The sequence below is a fragment of the Carettochelys insculpta genome, chromosome 7, assembly GCF_033958435.1.
Source record: "Carettochelys insculpta isolate YL-2023 chromosome 7, ASM3395843v1, whole genome shotgun sequence".
Taxonomy (NCBI): Eukaryota; Metazoa; Chordata; order Testudines; family Carettochelyidae; genus Carettochelys; species Carettochelys insculpta.
The window spans coordinates 29570678-29596474 of NC_134143.1; the positions used below are offsets into that span (position 1 = coordinate 29570678).

General features: G+C 44.7%; 1 protein-coding gene across 4 annotated transcripts in view; it reads left to right on the forward strand.

The window, feature by feature from the left end:
- The window catches only part of SIRT1 (sirtuin 1), a 40388-nt gene that overhangs the window by 621 nt on the left and 13970 nt on the right, over positions 1-25797 (forward strand). Inside the window, exons 1-6 of one of the 4 annotated variants that reach the window (XM_075000196.1) lie at positions 29-167; positions 2097-2213; positions 3384-3625; positions 5577-5729; positions 9552-9699; positions 16028-16107. In XM_075000196.1, the coding sequence (XP_074856297.1) occupies positions 3413-3625; positions 5577-5729; positions 9552-9699; positions 16028-16107 (594 nt within the window). In that variant the 5' untranslated portion in view covers positions 29-167; positions 2097-2213; positions 3384-3412. Of the gene's footprint in view, positions 1-28; positions 259-2096; positions 2214-3383; positions 3626-5576; positions 5730-9551; positions 9700-16027; positions 16108-25797 lie in introns of those variants that run through there. The other 3 variants (XM_075000195.1, XM_075000193.1, XM_075000194.1) reach the window with 3 other exon arrangements.

Here is a 25797-nt window from a genome sequence, read left to right on the forward strand (position 1 = left end):
ACACTAGTCCCCGATACCCCCACCGCGCGTGCACACCGGGGAGCGCCAGCAACCTGCCACGCCCACGCGGGCCTCGGGAGCGCTGCGTGCTCTTTCCGCCAGCCCCGGGAGAGGCGCAGTTGGCTTCTAACCTCTCCTAGCTCTAAGATACTCGCAGCCTGGGCATGGTGAGAGCAACTGAATTTCTCAACCCGCCACAGAATCACCTGCTGTAGAGGGTGGGAAGCTGAGCCCTCACCACTCGCTCCGTGTTTGGAGGTACAACAGCCCACACAGCCCGAATTTTCGCTCAAGTCGGGAGGATGGAAAACAGGGAGCAGAAAACAGCAACCTGGTTCCCATCTCCTAGCTGCTTGACAGACCTGGAAACTGACCAGCACATGACGGGTCAGTTTTCCGGGGCTGGGAACCAGGCAGAGTTGGGGAAACTTGCAGAATAGCTGCCCTCAGTTGTCTGGCTCCTAGCTCCCCTTCTGGGGATCTGGAAAGTGCTTGTCAGGGGCAGCAGTCAAGAGTAACTATTTCCTGCTCCTGTCAGGGGCTGCAGAGGCATCCAGCGTATGTTTTGAGGGTTTACTGTATAGATTAGTCAGCCGTGTTTAGGACTTCATCCCTTTGCAGCTGTACTTTAGTAAGGACAGGGTGTTAAGTTCTTGATTTCACCTCTTTGTACATATGTGCTTGCCAAATGCTCTGGGAGTAGTGTTCAGAATTAGATGGTTAAATGGGTGTGCGTGCTGAGCATGTGTATTATTACAGAAACCTGTTTTCTGCTCTGTCCATGTACATCTACTTCGGCTTCCAGATGTACAAAACCAGTGTATTTGGCCACTGATAGGTAGTGTTCTGTGAAAGGGTCACATTCCCTATATAGAAACCATGGAAAATTATTTCTGGGACCTGTGCAAAAAACAGAGATTACACTCTTTCTTCAACTGTGAAACTGTGTAAATCACTAATTTTTTATGCTTTGATAGGTTCTCATGTATTGTGTTATTTTTGCTTTCCATTATTCCCAGTTCTTAGTTTACTGTCAGTTTTAGCTTTATTTCCTGAAGTTCAGAAAGGAGACTTCAGGTTTTAATAGAAAAGTTAATAGAACCATCCTTAGTTATAAAAGTGAGATTTTTTTTTTTTTTTAAATCCAATTTTTTCTTTATTTTTTCCCTTTTGCATTTGGTTTTGTTTTTTGGGGCAGGGGGAATCAATATAAAATGTGATCCATTGTGTATGTGTCTTGTCGGCTAAGAGGTAAACTAACTTTCCTGGAAACCTGTTCTTTGAAGAATCTCTTGACTGGGGGGAGGGTGGCATAATTCTTGTTTTTTAAAGTTTTTTTCTACTTAAAAACTGGCTCAAAATGAGAAATATGGGTGATTGCTATCAAAGTTAAGGATATAGGCCCTGATCTTTAAACGCTTTCTTTACTTATGTGAAATCTCATGGAAATTGAGGGGGAAGAAAAAACTGGGATTTGTACCTCAAACATGCAAGTTGAGTGAAAAGTGTCCAAAACGCATAAGACACCATGTGGTGGTAGGCTGAATGCTATTTTTGTCATAGTCTTTGAAATCTGTTTCAAGTTACAATTAGAAATTCCCTTTCTGTTCTATTCCTTGTTTCTAATCGCAATAGGGCTTTGGAGGTAACCTGTAAAGGGAGATGGAGGTAGGGTTTTTACTACCTTTCTACAGAAAGAAGCACTTGCTGTGGTTTATGCTTTTTCTTTTAGGGTTGAAAATTAACTTATTTAACCATGCTTTTATTTTTAAAAAAAAAAAAAAAAAAAATCTATACATCCACCCCATGGAGGTCTGAAGTTTAACAAAATAGGTCCTTTTGAAATGGCCAGTAAAACAAAGGAAGATGAAACTTGGTTTTGTTTTGTTTTTTTTAAAAAGTGAGTGGGAACTTCACCACCACACTTTTTAAATGAACAACATTTTTAGCTTATTCATAAAAGGTCAGAACTTTTTAAAAAAAAAAAAAAAATTCCTTTGCAGGTTCTCTAAGTGTAATAATATTTTAGCCTTTTATAATTCTGCTTTAAAGTTAAGGTATTTGACTTGAACTACAATATTTATGCTATTTTGCAGATAATATACTTTTTAGTGATGAAATAGTAGCCAATGGTTTCCATTCTTGTGATAGCGATGAAGATGACGGAGCCTCACATGCAAGCTCTAGTGACTGGACTCCAAGACCACGTATAGGTAGAAGTTTTATATAATGTATCACTTCAAAGACTTTTACTTGTTTAATGTTGGGTCTTTAACATTGATTATTCTTTTCCTGTTGTGAGAGTCCACAATGCTATTTTGATACTACAGTAGACACCCTGCCTTCCCGACTTACATGGGGATTGTGTTCCCACTCTGCTCAGTTTTCTGCCTCCACTTCAGGGAGCTGCGAAACTAGTCAGTGCTGGTCAGTTTCCTGGCTCCCACAGTGAGGGGGCAAGTCCAGGAGCAGGGGGCAGCCTGGGTCCCCTCCCCTGGCAGGAGTGGGGAAACTGACCAGCTCATTGCTGGTCAGTTTCCTGGCTTCTGCCAGTGTCAGGGAGCCAGGCATAGCTTCTCCCTGGCTTCCTCCAGCTGGGAGAAGCTGCAGCTGCACAGCTGTCTTTCTCCCCAGCTGGGAGAAGCTGCACTGGGCAGACAGCACTGGTGGAGTGTCTTCTCCCAGTTGAGGGAAGCTGGGGAGAAGCCTCACTTCTGCAGCTGCCTGCCTGAGTTCCCCCATCTAGCGAGACCTGGGGGAGAGACAGCCACAGACCAGCTTTAAGTTTAACTTGCATTAAGGAGTTAAGTGCAACTCCGAGTTGCACATTTCAGGGGTTTTATTGTATTGGTTTTCTGGAAGTGTAAGTTCCAGTTGGTATACTGTATCAAGTATGGATGGTTAAAAGGTGAGAAGAAATTCCTTAACTGCGACTATAGAAAACTTCAAAATATTTTATGTGGTATCTCTCAAACATTGCACCTATATCAAATGTCATGAAATACATGACAAAATGGTTCAGAGCCTTGGGAGCATTATTCAGAATGAGATGCCTTTAAAAGGAAACATACTTTGGGAATTAGTGTTCTAATATGGTTGTGGAGTTTGTTTGGGTTTTTTTTTGTTTGTGCAGTAGTCCAGTATGACAAACCTTAGGTCAACAGCAGCCCTGCTCTGGCAAATCTCTAGTTTTTTTTTCTAGTGATGATGAAATTTTGTTTTCATTAGTGAACAAACAGCACCACTACATCAATCTGACAGTCTGCTTATACAGAAGAGGACTATTGATGAAGTGTCTTGATTTGGTTTTAGTAAGAAAATATTGTAAAGAATTTTCCTTGATTCACAATTAAGATTTCCAAAATTTTTTTTTCCTATAACAGGTCCCTACACTTTTGTTCAACAACATCTCATGATAGGCACAGACCCACGGACAATTCTGAAAGACTTGCTACCGGAAACAATCCCTCCACCTGAACTGGATGATATGACTCTGTGGCAAATTGTTATAAATATTCTTTCGGAACCACCAAAAAGGAAAAAACGAAAAGATATTAATACTATTGATGATGCTGTCAAACTTTTACAAGAGTGCAAAAAAATAATTGTCTTGACTGGAGCTGGGGTATGTATGTCTCTAAAATACGTAAGTGTGAAAAATAATGGATAATTACTTACGCCCTGATCCAACAACTTACAGCATGTTGGCAGAGTGCTGCATTCAAGCAGAGCCACACTGAAGTCAGAGGGGCTCTGAATGAGGGTGGCAGCAGCATACTTGGACACTTAATTGCAGGCTCAGGGCCTAAATTTAGTAAACTTAATTTTACAGAATTTTTACACTGTAGAAATAACTTGATATTATGCATAATCAGACAACTGTGTCCTAACCTGTGTAACACCTAACAGCAATACATTTTTTTTAATCCATAATTACCTGTTCCATAGCACTAACTTTCTGTCCACCCTTGTTGAAACAGGTGCTCAGGATTTTTCTGTTAATTACTTTGATCTTGCTACAGTTTTCACTGGATGCAAAAACTGTTAACTTAGATGAGAATTGGACTGAGTTTGTGGCTGGCTCTACGCTTGCCCCTTTCAAAGTTGGGGGCATGTTAAGCAGGGCAATGGGAGATTACTAATGAAATGCTGTGATGAATATGCAGCACTTCATTAGGCTAATCTCCCCCACAGGAAATTCAGAGTGTCAAACTTTGAAGTGCCAATATGCATGTAGCTGTGGACACTTTGAAGTACCTTTACTCCCCAAAATATTAACCACAGCACTTCATTAGTGATCTCCTCTTGCCCTGATTAACATGCCCTTTTTGCCGTTGGGGGCAAGTGTAGACAAGCACTATGTAATTCTTAAAGTGTATAGAATGGTTAGTCTCATTCTTGGGCTCCGTGCCTTTGTTCAGTCCCCTAGCCCCATGGCAATGACGCCGTTGGTCTTCTTGAGATGTGGGGGATCATGGTCTGGGGGAACCCAGGCCCTATCTGCTTGTTCCATGTTCTGGCTGCTACAAGCAGGGAGTGTCTGCACTCACCCCTGATACTGTAGCTCTTCTCCCTGGAGCACTTCCCCAGACAACTACCTCCTAGCACTTTTTCCAGCTGGTGGCAGCAGTAGTAAGCCCCCCCCCATTGGCTTCACTGGGTGATCATTCTCCAGTCAAGTCTCAGGGTCACCTAGATGGGTAGGCCCAGCTCCTTGCTGCTGGGACTCCTTCCCCTCCTCTGCTGTTCCTAAAACTTTTTGCCTCTACTCTCCTCGGTAACCTCTCACTCTTTTCCTGCCCCTCTGGGGAAAGGGTTTTTAAAGGCAGTTGTAAGTGGGTCAGCTGGCCCTAACCAATTTAGGGCAGCCTCCTCCCCAGCTGCTCCCACTCTGATTGCCAGTTGAAAATAGCCTTGCTTTTTCCCCCTCTACTTTGCACCTGTGACCGAGGCCAGGGAGAAATAAGTAATCAAAGGCTACATATTGCTACAGGCAGTTACTATATAGGACTTTCTGCACACTAGCCCTGTCATGGTGCAGAAGTTAAGGAATAGTTCTTGCTTGCTTCCTATTTTGTGACAAGACTAGCTCACAAAGATGTGATTGTCTTACTTTTAAAATGTAATGTGATCAGAAATAAGAACCAAGTTAAGGCAAACTCTTGTGCCCATAGGAGAAAGGGCCCTAGTACTGCCCAGTTTCTTTAATTCTATAATTGCGGTCAGTCCTCAAATTGAAATTTGTTTACAGTAGAGGAATCATGATACATTACATTGTTTAAAATTTTGAGCATCAGATTAAGTTGCCTAATGTTAATAGGTTGATCTGCTACTGTAATACGTATAAAAACAAGTCTTGTTTAAAGCTGGGAGATAACTAACTTCACTGAATTAGGTTTCTTAATGTTTTTGCATCGTCTTAAGGTACTGCAATAAACATTTATTAAACAATTTTTACTGCCTTTTTTGATAGTAAAAAGCTGGTAGAGCACACATTTAGTTCTCTATGGTATGTTAGCAAGTAGTTGTATCCAGATATGATTGAAATCAATCCAAATTGTAAACCTGTATTTCAGGTGTCTGTTTCTTGTGGAATACCTGACTTTCGATCAAGAGATGGAATATATGCACGCCTTGCAGTAGATTTCCCTGACCTTCCAGATCCTCAAGCAATGTTTGACATAGAATACTTCAGAAAGGATCCAAGACCATTTTTTAAATTTGCAAAGGTACTATGTTCCAGTTGGTTCTGTTTGTTTTTTGGACTGTAGAGACATGCATCAGTGAAACACAAGTTTGGTCTCTAAAGAGTTTTGTCTTAATTCAGTAACTTGAAGGAAAAGTTATCAGGAATGGCCTTAGTCATAAATACAGTGAAAGTAAGACCATTCCTCATTAATTAAAAGGCTCATCTTAAGAAGTTAATGAATTTCACTATTCTCAGAATTGTCTCATCCAAGGTAATGCCACATTTGCTTCAGTAGGAATATTTTATAAAATAAATATTGATCTTATACTTTTCACAACTCCATATTAACTGCTGATAATGAGCCACATCCACCCTGACTGAGTAGACCTTGTGAACTCTGGAACTCCCCTTGACTGAGACTCCCTCCTTTAAATCCTCCTCTGAACACCCCTGTCCCCCCATGCATCTGACAAAGTGGGCCTTGGCCCATGACAGCTTAGGCTCCAAAAAACTGTTAATTTTCAAGGTGCCACAAGACTTGTGTTTGAAGGTACAGATTAACTTGGCTGCCTCTCTAATGCTCTGTTTCTGTAGTATGGAATGCTAATGCAATTTTCTAATTTGGGTTTTTATTTCAAACAAGGTATTGAAAATTGTCATGTTAGCTAAGTGGTCTTGTGTTCCATTATCAAGTAATGGCATGCACGCACTATAGTATGTGTCCTTGAACGAGCATGAGGGACTCGGACAGCACACGAGTTTAATGAACATAGACATATGACATGCCTGTTACACCTGGCAACTTAACTTACGAGTGTATGCTCGGGCATAGCCATAGAGCATAAAATCCAGTAGGGGAAGCAATCTTTATACACTGGCAGACTTCTTTAAAAATGTGGCTCCTTTTGCAATCAAAGATGTCTTGAAAAACACAAAGGCCATGGCTACACTACCCCTCCCTTTTGGGAGGAGCATGCAAATTACAACAATTGGAAAAGCTTTTTGGGGATGAAGGGTGCTTTTGAAAATCTGAGTACCCTTTTGAAGGAACCCTGGCTACACAACTATTTTTGTTCGAAATGAGCGCTGGTGGTGGGCTGGGTGGCCTCCATTATGCCAATGAGGTGCTGAATATTCACCAGGGCCTCATTTGCATTTTGGAATGGTGTACTTTACATGCCCCTTCCAAAAGGGAGGGGTAATGTAGCCATGGCCAAACTGTAGACAGGGTTCACTACTTAGATGAGATGCAGTACTTGTGTGTTTTAAAAACAGTGTAATTGATGCTAAATAGTGTGGGTTTGGTTTTTTGTTTGAGGGAGATGGGGCGGGGAAGGAGTAGCCAGAAACTCAGGTGCAGAAGCAAAGTGCAGCTCTATCCAGCTTGAAGTTTCCTGGGAACACTGGCATTAACTCTCAGAAACAAAATGAAATTCTACTCTTCGAGAGGTCACATGGTAAGAACCTTCAAAACATAGCACCATCATGAATGTGGTGCTGCCTACTCAATGAGAGCACTATTTAGTACTAACTCAGAGGGAGGGGAGGAAAACCAAATCATTCTGCAGCTTTTTGTTTTTCATAAGTCTCATCATCAGAATATTGATCCAGTCACATCTTTTGGATACCCGGTATCAGGCAGACTCCTTTACCTGCCCCACTGTTTAAAACCCTTGCCCCAGTGTGTCTTGCCAAATAGTCTGTTTCCTCACTTCCTCTTCATGTCCAGGCTACCTAATATTTAGTTATCAAAACTCTCCCCATTCCTGCCCCACTCTTATTCATGTTACCCTCCTTCTCCCCAATCCATGAGCTTTCTATGGCCGTGTCTACACTAGCCCCAAACTTCGAAATGGCCACGCAAATGGCCATTTTGAAGTTTACTAATGAAGCGCTGAAACGCATATTCAGCACTTCATTAGCATGCGGGCGGCCGCAGCACTTCCAAGTAGGCGGAGTGCTTTCGAAAAGGAGCCCCATTGGGACGAGCCACGCGGAGGTGAGGCGCGTCAATTTTGAAGTGCCGCGGCCGCCCGCATGCTAATGAAGCGCTGAATATGCATTTCAGCACTTCATTAGTAAACTTCAAAATGGCCATTTGCGTGGCCATTTCGAAGTTTGGGGCTAGTGTAGACGTAGCCTATATTTGTCAAATTCTTGATTCCTTTTATATAATCTTGCACCAACTTACATTTTTGGTCTTAGAGTGCTCTATCCAACCTATTTTCCTATATGCACTCATTCCTAGCTTATTTGCTTTTCTACCTTCTATCTCCATCCTTCTCTTGTCTTTGTTCCTTTTGTATTATGCCATTTCTCTGTCTTTTCTTACACCACAGTCCTTACATATGATCGAAACAGTTATTCCTGTTTTCTCATTAATAATCTCAACTTGATCCCTTCCCCTAAATTAGGTGTCTAATTCAAACATAAGATAGGTCTCTAAGCTTGTTAAGAGTGAGGTAACAGCACCAGGTAAGTGTTAATAGTAGGTACTGTAGGCTGATCATCATTTTAAGTGTTGTTTAAGGTCATCTGTGTCCATTGCTGCAATTTAGAAGAAGATGCCCTTTGTGATGGGTGTCAATTTTTATGACTAGCTTTACCAGTTTGCCTCTAATGTTATGGCATGTTAGGCTGTACTCAAGGGTAGAGTACAAGAACTGTTAATCATTAAAATGTTCATTTATGTACTAAACTTCTGGTTTTCCATTTAAACTAATAAATGGTAGTAAAAATCTGAAATCCATGGTCAGTATTTGCCATTAAATACTTTGGAGGGGAGGGGGGTACTTTTCCCTTCAAGTGTGTAGAAGGGAGGCTCCAGTGGACATTGTCTTGTTAAAATATTTCACAGTAGCGTTAATTTTGATTATAAAAATTGACTGGTCCTTCACTGCTGCTGTTCTAGTCAGTTCAGCTTGCAGGATGAAAATAGTGGGCAAAAACCTTCAATTAAATCTTAAATTGGAATACAAATTTCATGACAGGTTCTGTTAATTTTTTTCCCCGTTCCTTTGCAAACCTGAGTGTATTTACTGTAATTTTTTTCATTCTGTTTTTAAAAAAAAAAAAAAAAAAAAAAAAAAAAAAGGCGGGGGGTGGCGCATATATGTAGACCTCCTGTATGGTTTTCAGTACCTAATCGCTAGGAATGGAAGGGAAATCCTAAGAAGCATCCACCCCAATAGTTGGCTGTGTGGAACCCCAGTCAGTCACCTGCGGCCTGTTGACCCTCTGTTCATCTTCCTCTCCTATGCCTCTTGTACACCAGGACACTAGAGCCCTACACTTTCTGCTCCTCCATCTCCCTCTGAGTCAAAATGCCATGAATCAGCTGTCTACAGCTCTTCAAACTCTGGAAAGGAAAAGTAGGAAGTACAGGGAGGAAGAGGTGCATGGGGGTAGAGGGTACAAAAGAGTGTGCAGGTGACAAGTGGAACTTAAGGGGGCCAGGGGTTGCAGGTTGCTCGGGGGGAGGGGCGCCACAAATGCAACGTGCCACTCATATCGCCCACTCACTAATCTAACCTGTCTCCTAGAATCTTTTAACCGGAAAGACAACACTTGATATATGGTGTTACCCAGGAATGCAACCTATGCATAAGTTGGGTCTACTGTATTCTGGATTTTTAGCAGAAACAGTGGAATGATAAGTGTGTACGTGGTTTTGGTTACTTAAAAACAGCAGTTGAAGTAAGAGTTGGCTTTGAAAGAATTGGAACCATGGATATGGGATAACAGCTACTCAGCTGACACTAATTTTTCCTCAAACTCTTGCAAGCACATGGATCCTATGGACTCAGAACAAAAAAGGCTAGAACAAAATTCATGCATATTAATATAATTCTCAATTTTGCAGGAAATATATCCTGGGCAGTTCCAACCCTCTCTCTGTCATAAGTTCATAGCTTTGATGGACAAAGAAGGAAAGTTACTTCGCAACTACACTCAGAATATAGATACACTTGAACAGGTTGCAGGAATCCAAAGGATAATTCAATGTCATGGTCAGTGAAACTTAAACTACTGTATTTTTTTTTTTCCTAGATAACATTCATGGAACATGTGCAAGTAATTTCACTTTTCCTACATTAGATGTTGCACTTATCCCAAAACCATGTGTTAAATGTAGAAAATCCAAAGTGTAGATTTTAACATAGTTGGATTTAATTTTGATTATTGAAATGCTTAGTTGAGGCACCCATGGTATCTTAGTTCTCCTTTGCAATGACTCCATGCTATATAATCCCATATGATGCAGTTAGGCATTCATGTTTGTAGTTGCATACTAGATTAAAATGACTTAAATGCTAATTTTGGTATTTTCTTTGACAACAGTAACTTTTGTGAAGACCTGGATGATACAATTATCCCCTTCTGTTGTACTGGAAGCCTAGCATGAAAAATGTAGGGTAAAGCCAGTATAAAAATATATCTAAAGCTATCATAAGCCATTGCAAACAAGAACAACAAAATGGTGAACAATAAAATTGACATACTTGAAAGCCAAGCGTAGATGGTATGATATATGGTTTTCCTAAAATGGCACAAGAAGTGTGGTACATGGTCTTAGTTACTGGAAGGTATAACTCTAAAAAAATGAAGAGCCAAAGGTCTGAAAGAAAAAACACGGAAAAACTTGTACATAAGATCTAGGACTTCAAGCTACAACCTGTACTAGTTTTAATTTGAACACTGGATTGTTGGTGAATAAAAGTGCATATAGGTTTTAATTTAAACAAAATCTGGTAGACTTTAACTGATACTTCCTCTATTAAACCACCAGAGGATGAACAAACTTTTTGGGACAAACTGTATGGAATTCTTTACTTACCAGCTAACTTCAGATTTGCTTCCTTTAGATCCTGTTTGAAGGTCAACATTAATTTACAGGAAAAATACAGTATAGCAAGTTTTAAATGGATTAAATCTTTCATACTAATCTCCCACTTACTGTTCTAGATTTGAAAATTTGCCATCAAATATTTGAAAGTCTGGTACACTAATCACTTATGCATCTGTCATAGGTTGTAGAAGTGAATAAACTAATAACCAGTTCTGCATTTTGGGAAAGAGGAAACTTGTTTCTTTTCTACCTATTGATTGTTCTCCATTACATCAACCAAAAAAAGGGCAGGGGAAGGGAGGCACTGTGTGGGTTTTAATTTCAGTTTTCATTCATCTAAGCTACAACATGAAGGTTTAAGTTACACCTGCCTGCACTAACCAGGCCTCCTGCTTCTCACTCAGTGAGAGTAGATACATAGGCGTGCCTTCCCTTTGGATTTCTGCTTGATGGAAGGAGGGAGCAGTTGTAAATTTGTCACCCACATAAAATTCTCCATTACACACACACTCCATTTCTGCATTTTGGGAAAGAGGAAACTTGTTTCTCTTCTACCTATTGATTGTTCTCCATTATATCAACCAAAAAAAGGGCAGGGGAAAGCTCAGTGTGCACCTGGTCGAGTTTAGGCACCTCCACCCTTGCTCAGCTCCTAGAGCAGTGGTGTCCAAAAGTAGTTGAATAGATTGCCCCAGGGCATCTCCCCCCTCCCAGTTACTCAACTGAGCTGAAGCTCAAGCTGTGGCTGGAGTTGCTGCTGCATATGCTGCAGCCATGTGGTGGTGTGTGGCACCCAGGAGTGTCCCACATGTAGCTTCTTAAAGCTGCACTGCCCCATTCACCACATGTGGCAAACAGGGACTGTATTGGACACCATAGCCCTAGAGTGCCGGATGAAAGGCACCTGCTCTTACCCAATTCCTAGGTTTCAGAACATATGCTTGAAGGTCCTTTCACTGGTTAAAAGACCCTCTCACAGCAAAAACCTTATGGTCTAGTTATTAATTATCAAAACTGTCTGTATGATACATACAATGGTCACCTCTTGTGATAAGACAAATTTTTCTTGATAGTCAGGCTCAGGCCTACCTGGGGGACTCCAGTTTCTGCACAATGTCTTTGGTGGAATGAGGTCTGGTAGCTCATCTCATGTGTGTCCTGGAATTGGTTCCCAAATAACTTTTTTTTTTTTTTTTTTTTGGGACTGCTGTTTGCATAGCAAAGCTTAAGTCCCACTTAATTGTACTTCAACCAGTCCCAACCTACCATAACAAAATTCTCTAACAGAGGGTGGAGCATAACATCTTCTGGGGGGGTGGGGAATAGCACTGTGTGATTCCCCCAGCTTCTGCTGGGTCACCAGCCCTTCTGCATTCTCCTGCCTGACTTGTTGCTAAGGGAATACCCCCCCCAACCCCACTCAAAATGCACAGAGGCCACAAGTCAAGCAGCAGGGTACCCTGCTGGGGTGTCCTAGCACCCCTCCTGAGCACTCCCTATGCATATCCCTTCTTGTAGTGCGGGGGGGGGGGTGTGGCATGGCAGCTACTTGCAAGGCTGAAAAGTGGAGTACAAGAAAATATTTGCTCACCCCCCTCCAACCAATCCTACTCTACCTTACTGGATTTACTCCTAGTAAAATTATTTAACAGCCAGAAACAAAGTAATGGCTCATACAAAAATGTGACCATAAAGACAAAGAATGAGGCTTTCCTAAGCACAGTTTATTGCTGGACAGACTGCTATCCAATTGTTTTTAACAATAGGGATCTATTTCTTTCACTTTTGATAGTTCTTAACAGTCTGGTGTTACATTGTTTCAGTGTAATTTAGATGGAATGTGAGGATGTGCCTTTGTTGCTTAGCTTATGGCTACTGCTTCCATAGTATGGCTTCAGGTAAAGGCTTTAGGCTGGAGTGGCTAACCTCTCTTCATCGGGAGCTACATGGCAGTTTTCTATATGGCCCTCAGAACGAACAAACAAAATAGCCTCAAACCACCCATGTCTGCTCCCCCACTCTTAATTCCTCCCTGTCCCCAAACAGCCCTTCCCCCGCCCCCCCAACCTCACAAAGGAGCTCCACACAGTGCCACTGTTTCCCCACTGTGCCTTCACCAGGCTACTGCTGCTTCCTCAACATGGCTGCATAGCTTCCCCCAGCCCTCCTCTTCTCCCCTTTCCTTACTTGCAACACAAGTAGCTCTCTGCCCTCGTGCACTGATATAATGGAACTTAAATTAGTTTAACTGCCAGATCCCTCCTGCCAGCTGTTTAACCAGTAAAATTTAGTTCCATTATTTCAGTGTACTAGGGCAGGAAACCGGAGGAGAAAGCAGCAGCAGCAGCATCTAGATCCACAAATGGTGCCTTAAAGAGCCACATGCAGCGCTGGAGCTGCAGGTTGCTGACCCTGCACCCAACAGCTGGCTTTCAAAATGGTGCTGCTGCTGGCTTTGTGGGCCTGCTTGTAGCCTGCAGACCATAGCTTGGCCACCCTGCTGCAGGCCTTATCCTTAAACCAGGATTTCTGCCAATGGAAGTTTAACTGTATTTCCTACCTCACTTACTTCAGTAGTTGAGGGTAGTACTTTAGCTTTTGTGTTTCTTCAGAGTTTGTGCTTATAGGGATTCTATCAAGCTGTGTGTATGTTGGAAGACTGAGCCCACTTTGGGTGTCAGATTGGAACATCATGTTTGTCTGGATGTGCTTTTCATGGCTTTGGTATTATCTCCTGTGCTGACTGGTACTCTGTTATTCCATCAGTAATAATGCACAAGCTCAGATTTAAACCTCCCTTTTTAAAAGCACTAGTTGCTGCTTTAGTTCAGCATGTTAGCTTTTTAAAATAAACTGGATTTGTAGTAGAGTAAACTAGCTCAGACTCTTGAGGTCAGAGGTCAGTTGCATACATTTTCTGGAGCCTGGTCTCTCCCTCATTTAGTCAGTTGAGGGAGAGTGCTGTGCCTTTCTTCCAGCAGTATTGGCAATTCAGGTTTGTCCATAACATGTTCCAGGGCTTCTGTCCTCCAGCTCAGTAGACATTCCTGGGGCACACAACACTTCAATACTAGCTGCAAAGCATGCTTCTAAAGCTAAGTTGTGGAGTAGCCAGTTACAGCAACAACTTCATCCACTTTTTCTTAAGGGGCAAGCATTTAAATAGTTTTAGACCACCTGCCAAACCTTTGCCTGTACTTGTTCCACCCTCTCTTACGGTAACTCAAGCTTATTTGTAATTTAAAAAATATCAAGAAGCTAGGGTAGTTCCCCTTTCCCAAATACTTGCTTTGCTAGAGGGGTGGCTTAGAATCTGGACAGCTGCTTGGGAGCTGGGCTCTTTCCCTCCTTCAGTACTACTGCAAGCACCTCTGCTAGGGCAGCTCTCTTCAGCTGTCAGTATTCAGTAAACCGAATGAACTATGCCTGCTAATAAAAGACTTCAGGAATATATCCAAAAATCACTAATTCCCCTAGTTCAAGTTTGTAAGAACCTGACATGTTTCCTTTTAATGAGTCACTTGGCAAGGAGTCTACCATCCTTTCTATTCTTAGTTTAAGAACAATATTTTAGTTCTCTTGGGTATGTTATTGCAGTTGTACTTCAGTTTATCATGTGATGCAGAGTGTTGTAGTTAAACATTCAGCTTCTCTCCCTTTCTGCTTCCAAAAAGCCAATATAACACACCATATAGGAAAAGAGGATACTTAACCACCCTTACCCCAGAGGAAATATTCCAGCTGCTATCCAGGGAACTAGGTCACAGTGCATCATATTCCACCCAGTCAATACAGAAAGGGAATTAGAGGGAAACAAGATCACCAGGACCAAGACACCTAGGTCACAGGTGCATTTCCCCTTCCAAATGCATCCTCCTTGACCGACAGAGTGATACTGAAAATGGAGACAGCTGTAGTATTGTTCACCTCCAGCTGGCAAAGACTACTGTTAATTGGATATGAAGTGGTGTGTCAGATATATTATCTTCCAAGAAAACTGGATCTTCTGTCCAAGAAACCACTAGGCACCTGGCTAATTTCTTAACAAGATAGGATGCTTGCTTACCGAAATAAGTTCTCCTACACTTGTTCAAGATTTCAACCCTTCTAACCTATGGAAGGGCTTGGAGGAAGTTGTTTTCATACCAGTGACGATTAAAAACCAACCATTTTACTTCAGGACTAATTGCAAGAAGGTCTAGATTGAGCCTTAAAATATCTTGCAACCTAGCATTTGTAAACATGGGTTCACAAAATCTGGTAGATTACCTACTGACTAGCAAGATGCCTAGACCACCATGTCTAACTAAACCAGCTGTGAAGTATAGCTGCCTTTCCATATTATAAGCTCTTGTAACTCCTACATTTCAACCTATGGAATCCAGTTCCTGTTATTTTCTCTTCATAAAGGGAAGCTTCTAGGGCACAACTAAGATGACAAATATCGTGACTACAATAAGACTCCTAGTCAAAAACTGATTTCTGTGAATTGTAAGAGTTACCTTGCCAAAAGCTTCAACACTAAGTATGGCATATGAAATATGTGAAGAGTAGTTATCAGTGATGCTAAACATTGGCTTGCATCTTTATTAGGTATAAATTGGTGTAACTCCAACAAAGTCATTGGTACAATGCCAGTTTATATTAGCTGAGGATCTCCCCCGACCCCTGCCCTTTCTTCATTCCTTAATTATTAGATTTATAGGTCCCCAAATTCTCCTGAGGTAAGTGAGTCAAGTATATGCAGCTGCGGGTAAGATCTTTCTGGAAGATATCCACATTCTACAATGCGTCCAACAGAAAAGGCATCAGCCACCACAGGAACTCTATAAAGCTGCCACTGTCTCTCCCCGCCTGCCCTTTCTGTGTATAAGATTTACATATTTGTGGGGCGTGGGGGAAACTGAAAATTTTAATCTTGTCTGTCTCTCTCTGCAAGCTTTACTGACTGTTTGCTGCATTCCAAGTATTTCTGACTAGGAAGAGATTCAAAATAAAAACTAATTTCCTGATTACTTTTCAGTAACTAATACTTGTGTACATCCTCTTAATCTGCATCAGAAGGGATTCTCCTATTACCTATATGAAGACATTTTCAGGTTTCTGGGTTTTTTTTTAAAAAAAAAAAAAAACAAAAAAAAAAACACACCACCCTGCTTAAATACTGTTACTACAACTTTAAGTTACAGTCTAATCTACTAGAAATTAGTATTTCCCTAAAGCTTTGGAAATACTCACCTGACATGTCATGACCAAACCTCAACTGCTCTTGGTATTTATTCAAAGAGAGGCATAGGCCAATACCTCAAGTTGGGGGTGTGTCTCAAAGTATTATATAGAAAAACATCTCCCATTTCAATTAAATTACTTTGTGTGTGACATTAATGAGCTATGCTAGCATAGCTCTGTCATGTAAATCTGAGACCATGTAATAATCTTGTCAAACTGTCACTGTTGTATAGTTAAACATCTCCTTCACTGTTTTTCAGGTTCCTTTGCAACAGCTTCCTGCCTGATATGTAAATACAGAGTTGACTGTGAAGCTGTTCGAGGAGACATTTTTAATCAGGTAAATTAAAAAACAAAAAACAAAAAAACCACACACACAACATACTCAGACATTATTACAGAAATATCCCCAATTACTTCAAGTAAAGTTATCAGCTTTTTTTGTGTATGTATTAAATGTGTGCTAGACATTTCATTAGTCAAAAAAACTTATTTCAAATTGTGTGTATTTCAAGATTTTTATGCAGTACTTGCAATCCAAATGCCATATTTCTAAATTTCATTATCTAGCTTCATTGACGAGGTAGTTGAGCAAAGTAAAAGTGATACAAATAAATTGAGTTAATACCCTCTTGTATAAATATAAAAGGACAGTGCAGGTAAACAACTCTTCAGCTGTTTTTAACTTTAATATTCTTTAAATATTCCAAGAAGGATTTTTGTTCATTTTGAATAAAAATTTGATAAACAGCACATGACCTTCAAGGAAAGGTGAAAATTATAAAGGTTTTTTTCAAGGAAAAAAAATAAACAAAGTAGGGAGAATCAAATGGGCCCTTCAACTTCACACTTTCTGGGGCTTTTTTGAAGTTATTCTGATATCTCTGTAGCCTTCTATGTTGTGATATGTTCCAGCTTTAGTTAAAATTAGTTCCTACTGCTTTTCCTAATGCAGAGGAATACTGTATTGTTCAGATCCTATCCCCAACCCCACTGTTTATCCCTTCCCCTTCAAGGAGCAGAGGGATTTCTGAGGTGTTTAGCTGGCCAGGAAGATCTAGGCAGAGAGAAGAACTCATTTACACAAATGAAGTCCTAGCCTAAGAGGTGTGTGTGTGCCTGTCTAGTTAGAATCCACTACACAGATGGTTCTCCCACATAATTAAAAACAATTGCTTTTTTAAATGAGAAACTAAAACTGCAGACCATAAACATTCAACTCTCTGATGTAATGGTATGAAAGGAATAAGGTTCTGTAAACAGTAGGTTTAGGATAAAGTGTAAATTGAAAAACAGAACGGTAGTTCAGAAGGGACCTGAACAGAGGCCTTTTTGAGGTGACTTCAACTCAGAAGGTTACAGAAATCCCTCAATTTATATGGAAGTTGCATCCTGGTCAACCTTCATGTAAATAAAATTTTGTGGTAAATTGGGGAGGGAGTGTGTGGAGACCCCTGGAATTCCCCTGGCTGGGGGAGTGGGCAGCTGTGGTAAGTAGGGGGGCAGCTACATAGCTCCTAGCTGTGGGGCACAGGGCTGCTTGTGTTGCAGTTTCTCCCAGCTGTGTAGCCTCCAGGCTCTGCCGAAATAGGCTATGTCTACGTCAGAGCCAAGAGTGTGTTTCTGGCTCACTTCGCACTCCCATGCACCTGCAGTTCCTCCTATTTGCAGTAATAGAGTAAGACTGTTTGCAGTCACTTAAAAGCCAAATCATCTTAAATAGTCCCAGACTGGCAGTGGGGAGGGAGGAGTGTGTGCATGCATGCACTTTTTCTTTTGCAATTTAATGGCTACGTCTACACGAGCCCCAAACTTCGAAATGGCCATTTCAAAGTTTACTAATGAAGCGCTGAAATGCATATTCAGTGCTTTATTAGCATGCGGGCGGCCTCGGCACTTCGAAATTGACGCGGCTTGCCGCCACGCGTCTTGTCCCAACAGGGCTCCTTTTTGAAAGGACCCCGCCTACTTTGAAGTCCCCTTATTCCTATGAGCTGATGGAAATAAGGGGACTTCAAAGTAGGTGGGGTCCTTTCAAAAAGGAGCCCCGTCAGGATGAGGTGTGCGGCGGCGAGGAGCGGCAATTTCAAAGTGCCGTGGCCACCCGCATGCTAATAAAGCGCTGAATATGCATTTCAGCGCTTCATTAGTCAACTTCGAAATGGCCATTTGCATGGCCATTTCGAAGTTTGGGGCTCGTATAGACACGGCCAATATGTCTACTGCTCAGAATGGCTTCCAAGAACAAGGAAGGGCTATTCAGAGGAAAAGAAAATGCCCAGAATTGTTCTACTCCAATCCCCTCCTGCATGCACTCTTCCAACTGCTCTAGTCCCCAGTCCTGTATGGTTCCAGATCTTAAGTCTCCACGCTCTTCTCAGAGTTCAGGTAAGAGGGCAGTAAATTGCTTTCACCTAGCTCAGAAACCACAAGTGGTTCTTTACTGACACAGCACGTTTGCCTCCAATAAGGACTTCTTTCAATCCTAACTCCTTATAGAAGACCCACTCTCCACTTCTCTTTTCCTCTTCCCATCTTCTTGCTTGATCAAAATTTGGAAAATTCTCAGTAATTTTACCTTTTCTTATCCTGGCTCCTTCTCCAGCAAGTTTATCTTAAACTAAAGGGGATATTTGGATGGGAAACAAATTCTAGCAAGCTTAAGAGACCTCATTTTAGCCTCTGATAGGCTGTACAAAATCTGTTAATTTTGCTGCTTGATTTCACTCTTCTGCCACTGCTTTTCTTGCACTTTGCCTTTCTTAAGGCAGCTTCAGTGTTGTCTTACACCCTTATCATCAATGGCATTCTGTTCTTCTTCTTCGAGTGTCCCCGTGGGTGCTCCACATTAGGTGTCGGGCTTGCCCGGTGCCGCAGATCGGATCTTCCAAGCAGTTTCTGCCGGACCGCGCATGCGCCAGTGTGCGCCGCTCCCTTGCGCGCTCCTGGCCACGTGCGTGATCCGGTCCCACCAGTTCCTCTTAACCGCCGTCGGCTGCAGACGGAATCCGACTAGGCTACGGCCAAGTTAGTGTATTCAATGGTTTTAGCTGTTTTCTTTAAAGTTTTCAAGTTAGCCAGTTGTTATTTTCAAAAAAAAAAAAAAAAAAAACAAGAAACAACAAGCGGGATGGAATTCAGTCCGGTCCTAGTAACAAGCGGAGCACCGGACGCCAGGAGCCTAGGGCCATTAGCCTTCCTGCTGCGGCAGGCTATCCGAGAGGGGGAATACAGCACAGAGAACATCCTAAGTACCCCATTAACAACTAAAAGACTCACCAACAATGTCTTCTTCAGGATTCAAGAAATGTGAGTCTTGCTGAGAGGCAATGCCAGCATCTGATGGGCACAGTCACTGTATAAGGTGCCTTGGGGAGTCCCATGTCACGCAGAAATGCTCCTTCTGTGCAAAATTAACAGTCAGAGCAAGGAAGGACAGGGAGATGCGGCTTAAAATGCTGCTATTCGACAAGGCCCTCCAGCCAGACGTGCTGGAGCGGCCGCAGCAGGAGGGACCCTCCGGGCCCATAAAAGGAAAGCTGCCTCCCTCACCCCATCAGCGCAAAAACGGAGGAAAGTCTCCCCAACCCGATCCCTGCCGGCAGCAACAGCTGACCGGCGGCGGCACGGAGAGCCACGAGGAGGCGGCTCAGCCTCCGATGATCAAACAGCCGCCCCGCACCGCAGGCAGGGCGGCGGCTAAACAAGCGCCGGTACTGGCGGCACGGCAGGCAGCGGCACCGACCCCCGGGGAACTGGTAGTGCAGAGCGCACAGGCACACAGCCTGCAGGCACCGGAGGACACCGCCCGTGCGGCGCCGCCCATGAGCGTGCCGAGCGCGGCGCGGACGGGGCCGAGATCCCCTGCACGTCAGGGGGCAGAGCCACCCCCTCAAGGGAGGGTGAAGGCTGCACAGAAAACAAGGCACCGCAGCCCCTCTTGAGACAGGGCTGCAGAGTTGCTTTCTCTCAGCCCTCCGCTCATGCTGCAGACTCCAACTAGAAGGCAGGGGTCCCCCCTAGCCTACCCGGAGCCTCCGTCTCCATTTTTACAACCAGCCTCGCCCTGGCTGGGACCACCTTCACCCTTCTTGGGGTTTGAGCCGCTGGAGTACTATCACAAATCGCTCTCTCCAGTGTCCCAGGTCTCTCGACGATCTCGCTCCCCCAGACGCAGGGCGTATGCACCAAGGCAGTGGTCCAGGTCACCTTCCCAAGAACAGTGCCCATGCTGCCATGGTCGTCCCTATCACGCGGGGCATAGACACCACCGGCAGTCTACCAGGGAAAGATCCCCACAGACGGTCCTGTATCCCCGAGGGCAACCGCGAACGGGGACAGAGACTCAAGTATCTCAGGGGGAACTGGTTATGGAACCCCGAGATTTTTCCCTTGCAAGCTTCCAGCGAACGGATGTACCATCACCAAACAGGAACCGGAAGGGTCCAGAGAGGCGTATCCTAGTGGTTCCTCACTCTCCTCCCCGGACGAGGCTACAGCCCCGGGGGACGTCCATCCTCCAGACAATCTCAAACAGTTTCAAGAGCTGTTTAAAAGGGTGGCCTTCACGCAAGGCATCCAGACAGCAGAGGTGCAAGAGAAACACCATAAGCTCCTAACAAATCTGAGACCTCCGGCCTCCTCCAAAATAGCAATACCACTTGACGAAGCAATCTTGGAGTCCACCACTATGATATGGCAGACACCTGAGACTATTCCGCCTGTCCACAAGAGAGCGGACAAGAAATACTTCGTGCCGGCGAAGGGCATGGAGTTCCTGTTCAGCCACCCACAACCAAATTCCTTGGTGGTAGAGTCGTCGCAACAAAGATCAAAGACATCTCAATTCAAGACAGGGGGAACAGACAAAGATGCCAAGAAGCTAGAGCTGTTCGGCAGAAAGGTCTACTCCTCCTCCACACTACTGTTGCGAATGGCAAATTACGCAGCGTATCTAGTGAACCACAATTTCGACAACTACACTAGGTTAACCTCCCTCATGGACTCGCTTCCAGAGGACAAGAAACCGGTGCTCAAGGCCATCGTGCAAGAAGGCTACGCGGCCTCGAGGACGGGAGTTCAGATCGCCCTGGATGTTGTGGACACAGCAGCACGCTCCACAGCTACGGCAGTGGTGATGTGAAGGGAGTCCTGGCTCCAGACTTCGGGTATACCGAGGGATCTGCAGGCAAAGATCGTCGATCTTCCCTTTGACTCGCAGAAGCTGTTTGCTGAATCAACTGACTCAGTCCTTCATTCCAGTAAAGATTCAAGAGCCACACTTAGGACCCCGGGGATTCACACCCCTCCATACAGAAAGAAAAAGTACTACCCTCAACAAAGACGGTACCAGTACCAGCAACAGCGTCCCCAGTACCACAGGGGTTACAAGCAAGGGCGACATCAACAGCACCAGCAGTACAGAACTCCCAGGCGACGTTCCCAACAGAGCCGTGCGTCCTCGGGGCAGGGCCAAAGGCCACAAGTTTGACGCACAGATCCAGGGCTGCGCCATCGCTACCATCGCACAAGGTCATCCGAAGCGGTTATTCCACCATCGCCTCCGACCATTCTACGACCAGTGGCAAAGGTTCACCACAGACAAATGGGTGCTGGAGATCATAGCCACGGGGTACGCCATCCCCTTCCAGTCGCTCCCACCGCCACGACCTCCACCCAGGCCCCACCTCCAGGAGGCCTCCCACGTAGCAAGGCTCAAGCAGGAGGTAGACCATCTCATGCTCATAGGGGCAGTGGAAAGAGTGCCGGAGCAACTGCAAGGGAAAGGGTTCTACTCGAGGTACTTCCTCACGGAGAAAAAGACAGGAGGCTGGAGGCCCATCTTAGATCTTCGAGGCCTCAACCGGTACCTGCGCAAGCAATGCTTTCGGATGATCGCAATCGCCTCCATCCTTACGGCACTAGACGATGGAGATTGGTTTGCAGCCCTCGACTTACAAGACGCGTATTTTCACATAACTATCCATCCGGCTCACCGACGATTCCTCCGGTTCATGGTAGGCAAAGAACATTTTCAATACAAGGTCCTACCGTTTGGCCTCTCCTCGGCCCCCAGAGTCTTCACCAAGACCTTGGCAGTGGTGTCAGCCTACCTGCACAGACGGGGTATTTATATTCCCGTATCTGGACGACTGCCTACTCAAAGGGGCCTCGAAGGAGGAGGTACTACGCATGATACGCGTCACAGCAGGCACGTTCTCTTCGCTTGGCGTGGTTATCAATCTGGGAAAATCAAAGATAGACCCCACACAGGACATAGAGTTCATAGGGGCACGCATAAATTCTATTACAGCGAGAGTGTATCTACCAGAGACACGCTTTCGGGCCATCGGCTCCCTCGTGCAAGTCATCACCTTCAGCCCTACGGTGCCGGTTCTGACATGCTTACAGCTGCTGGGCCACATGGCAGCAGTGACGTTTGTAGTGCAGAACGCCAGGTTACACATGCGCAGCATGCAGCACTGGCTGGCGAGCATATACAAACCGGCAGCACACACCGTTCACAGGGTGGTGTCGCCCACAACAGAGGTGCGCAAATCCCTGCAATGGTGGGTAAACCTCAAGAACATGCTAACAGGGGTACCCTTCCACCAACCACAAATATTGGTTTTTCTTACTACAGATGCCTCCCTCATAGGGTGGGGAGCACACATGGGCGAAGAGGTGACGCAAGGGCTGTGGTCCTCCACGGAGCAGTCACTGCACATAAATATACTGGAGCTCAGAGCAGTGTTCAACGCCTGCAGATACTTTCAAGACCATATACAAGGCAAAGTAGTCGGGATCAGTACAGACAATACCTCCACCATGTTTTATATAAATTGGCAAGGAGGAGCTTGGTCCCGTGCCTTATGTGCGGAAGCAGTCCGGTTGTGGAAGTGGTGCATCGCCAACAATATAACCTTGAAAGCCTCGTACTTACCAGGCGCTCACAATGTGAAGGCAGACCAGCTGAGCAGGCGTTTCGCACTCACGCACGAGTGGCAGATCCGCCCCGATCTGCTACGACCGATTTTTCACGCATGGGGTTTTCCCCAGATAGACCTGTTTGCCACTCAACACAAGAAGTGCCCTCGATTCTGCTCCAGGACAGGACTGGGACAGGAGTCCCTAGGGGACGCATTCGCGATCTCCTGGAGGGGCCCCCTGCTTTACGCTTTTCCTCCCACAGTGCTGATCCACAAAGTCTTGCAGAAAGCCAGGAGGGAAGGAGCCCGAATGATCCTCATAGTCCCAACATGGGATCAACAGCAATGGTTCTCCCTACTCCTGCGCATGTCGGACCGTCCACTGATGCCCCTTCCGGTGGCGCCGGATCTGTTCACGCAAGCCCAGGGGTCCATAGTGCATCCGCACCCCCAAGGCCTGCGACTATAAGCGTGGTTAATCCATGGCTCAGCTCCCTAGAGAGCACATGTACGGAGGAAGTGCTACAAGTCCTAGAAAGTAGCAGGAGGACTTCCACCAGGAAGACCTACAAGCAGAAATGGACTCGCTTCACGGCATGTTGTTCTACCAAACAGCTAGCCCCCCTTTCGGTGCTCATACCTGTAATATTAGAGTATTTACTGGACCTCAAGAGAGGAGGACTCTTACTATCCTCGTTAAAGGTGCAACTTGCCGCCATTTCGGCGTTCATACACTAAGAGGAAGGGCACACGGTGTTCGCCCATCCCATGGTTACCAGGTTCCTCAAAGGGTTGGTAAACCTATACCCCCCTCGGAAACCGCTTCCACCTTCATGGAACTTGGACCTGGTGCTTAATGCACTAACGGGACCGCCGTTGGAGCCTTTGGCCACGGTTTCCCTCTGCCTCCTTATGATAAAGACGACCTTTCTTCTCGCAATCACGTCAGCTCGCAGGGTGAGCGAGCTTGCGGCAGTTATGGCAACGCCACCCTGCACTGTTTTTTCCAAGGAGGCGGTAACCATACGGCTGCATCCAGCCTTTGTTCCTAAAGTTTCTTCTGAGTTTCATATTAACGAACCTATTGTTTTACCCTCGTTTTATCCAAAGCCTCATAACTCTAACAAAGAGGCGCGCCTACACCTCCTGGACGTGAGGAGGGCGCTAGCCTTCTATATAGACAGGACCAAGTCCTTCCAGAAAACGGATAGACTCCTAGTCTCTCTCGCTCCCAAATCGAAAGGAGAAGGTCTCTCTTCGCAGAGAATCTCGAAGCACATCGTATCCTGCATAAAAATGTGCTACGAACTCAAAAAGACTTCTTTACTGGCCACGCCCAGGGCTCATTCCACTAGGGCGGTGGCGGCATCAACAGCCTTTTTCAAGGGCGTTGCGCTAAAAGACATTTGCAGAGCAGCGACCTGGTCATCCTGTGACACCTTCGCCAAACATTACGCCCTTCTCAGGGTATTCCAAGAGGATACCCATCTCTCGACAGTGGTCCTCTCGGGGACAAGCTGCACATAATCCGATTACCAACCTCCTATCTTGGGTTACTGCTGGGTAGTCACCTAATGTGGAGCACCCACGGGGACACTCGAAGAAGAAAGAAAGGTTACTCACCGTAGTAACGGTGGTTCTTCGAGATGTGTCCCCGTGGGTGCTCCACTACCCGTCCATCCTCCCCGCTTCGGATCTCTGTTTAGTGTTTTGCAGGAGCATCCGAGGCAGTTGGTCAAGGAATTGTTGGGACCGGATCGCGCACGTGGCCGGGAGTGCGCAAGGGAGCGGCACGCACCGGTTCATGTGCGGTCTGGCAGAAACTGCTTGGAAGATCCGATCTGCGGCGCCAGGCGAGCCCGACACCTAATGTGGAGCACCCACGGGGACACATCTCGAAGAACCACCGTTACTACGGTGAGTAACCTTTGTTTTGCTGGCCACTATCCATATTGATGTGGGCAAAAGCAAGAAGGGGTAGTAGACCTAGAATGAACTTTTGAACAGGAAAACATAAGAGGTTCTAGAATTAGGAGTCCAGAAACATGTATCTGCTTTTGCCAATGGCCAGTGCAAAGCTCCAGGTCAGGTTGGATTTTCCTTCACAACACCAAGCATGCCAGCAGAAATAACTCAGGCGGCGGGGGGGGGGATGTTAGGGCAGGGCAGGGTGTTGAGAGAAGTTGACTCTCAGGTAGCCTGAGAATGAGTCACTAACTATCCATTGTAGCTTTAACTTCTTAGTATTAAATGTCAGCTCTTGCAACGTTTCCCCCTCAACAATTACCTTCCAGAGAAGTAGGATAGAAGCTAATAAATGAAAGATAATTAACACTACCGTAGGGCTGAGGATCTACTTCACTGGGCTTGGGGGAGTCAGGCCCCCAGAAGGGAAGCGGCTGGGGGCCAGCCTACCCTACTCAGACCCAGGCCCTTTTAAATTGCTGGGTTCTTGGGGCAGTTCTCCCATTCATGTCACCCCTTCCCCATTTGCAGCCCTGCATGGAAACTTTTAACTAGGCTGTCAAGCAATTAAAAAAATCATCATTAATCAAGTGAATAATCTGTGCTGTTATGCATTAGAGTCAGTGTTGGAAAGGACTTCAGGAGATCAGAGGCCTACCCCCTGCTGAAAGCAGGGCCAATCTCAATTAAGCCATCCAAAGCCCTCCAAGGAGGGAAATTCTACTGCCTCAATAGATAACCCATTTCAGAGCTTCACCATTCTTCTTGTGAAATAGTCTTTCCTAATATCAACCTAGACCTCCCTCACTGTAACTTGAGACCATTGCTCCTTGTTCTGTCATCAAGGATAGCTAAATACAGACAATAATAGAATACCATTTATTTAAATAAGTTTGGATTTTTACATTTTCAAATATTGATTTCTATTACAACAGAATACAAAAATGCACAATGCTCACTTTATATTTTGTAAAAGTTTGTTTTGTAAAAAAAGTGTTTTTCAGTCCCAAGTACTGCACTGCAATATCTTTATTATGAACACTGATTTTATGCATGTGGCATTATGTACTTTGACGAAGTCCTGAGCTATTCCTTGCAAGTCCTGTGCTTTGGGGCAGTTAAAGAAATGCCTCACA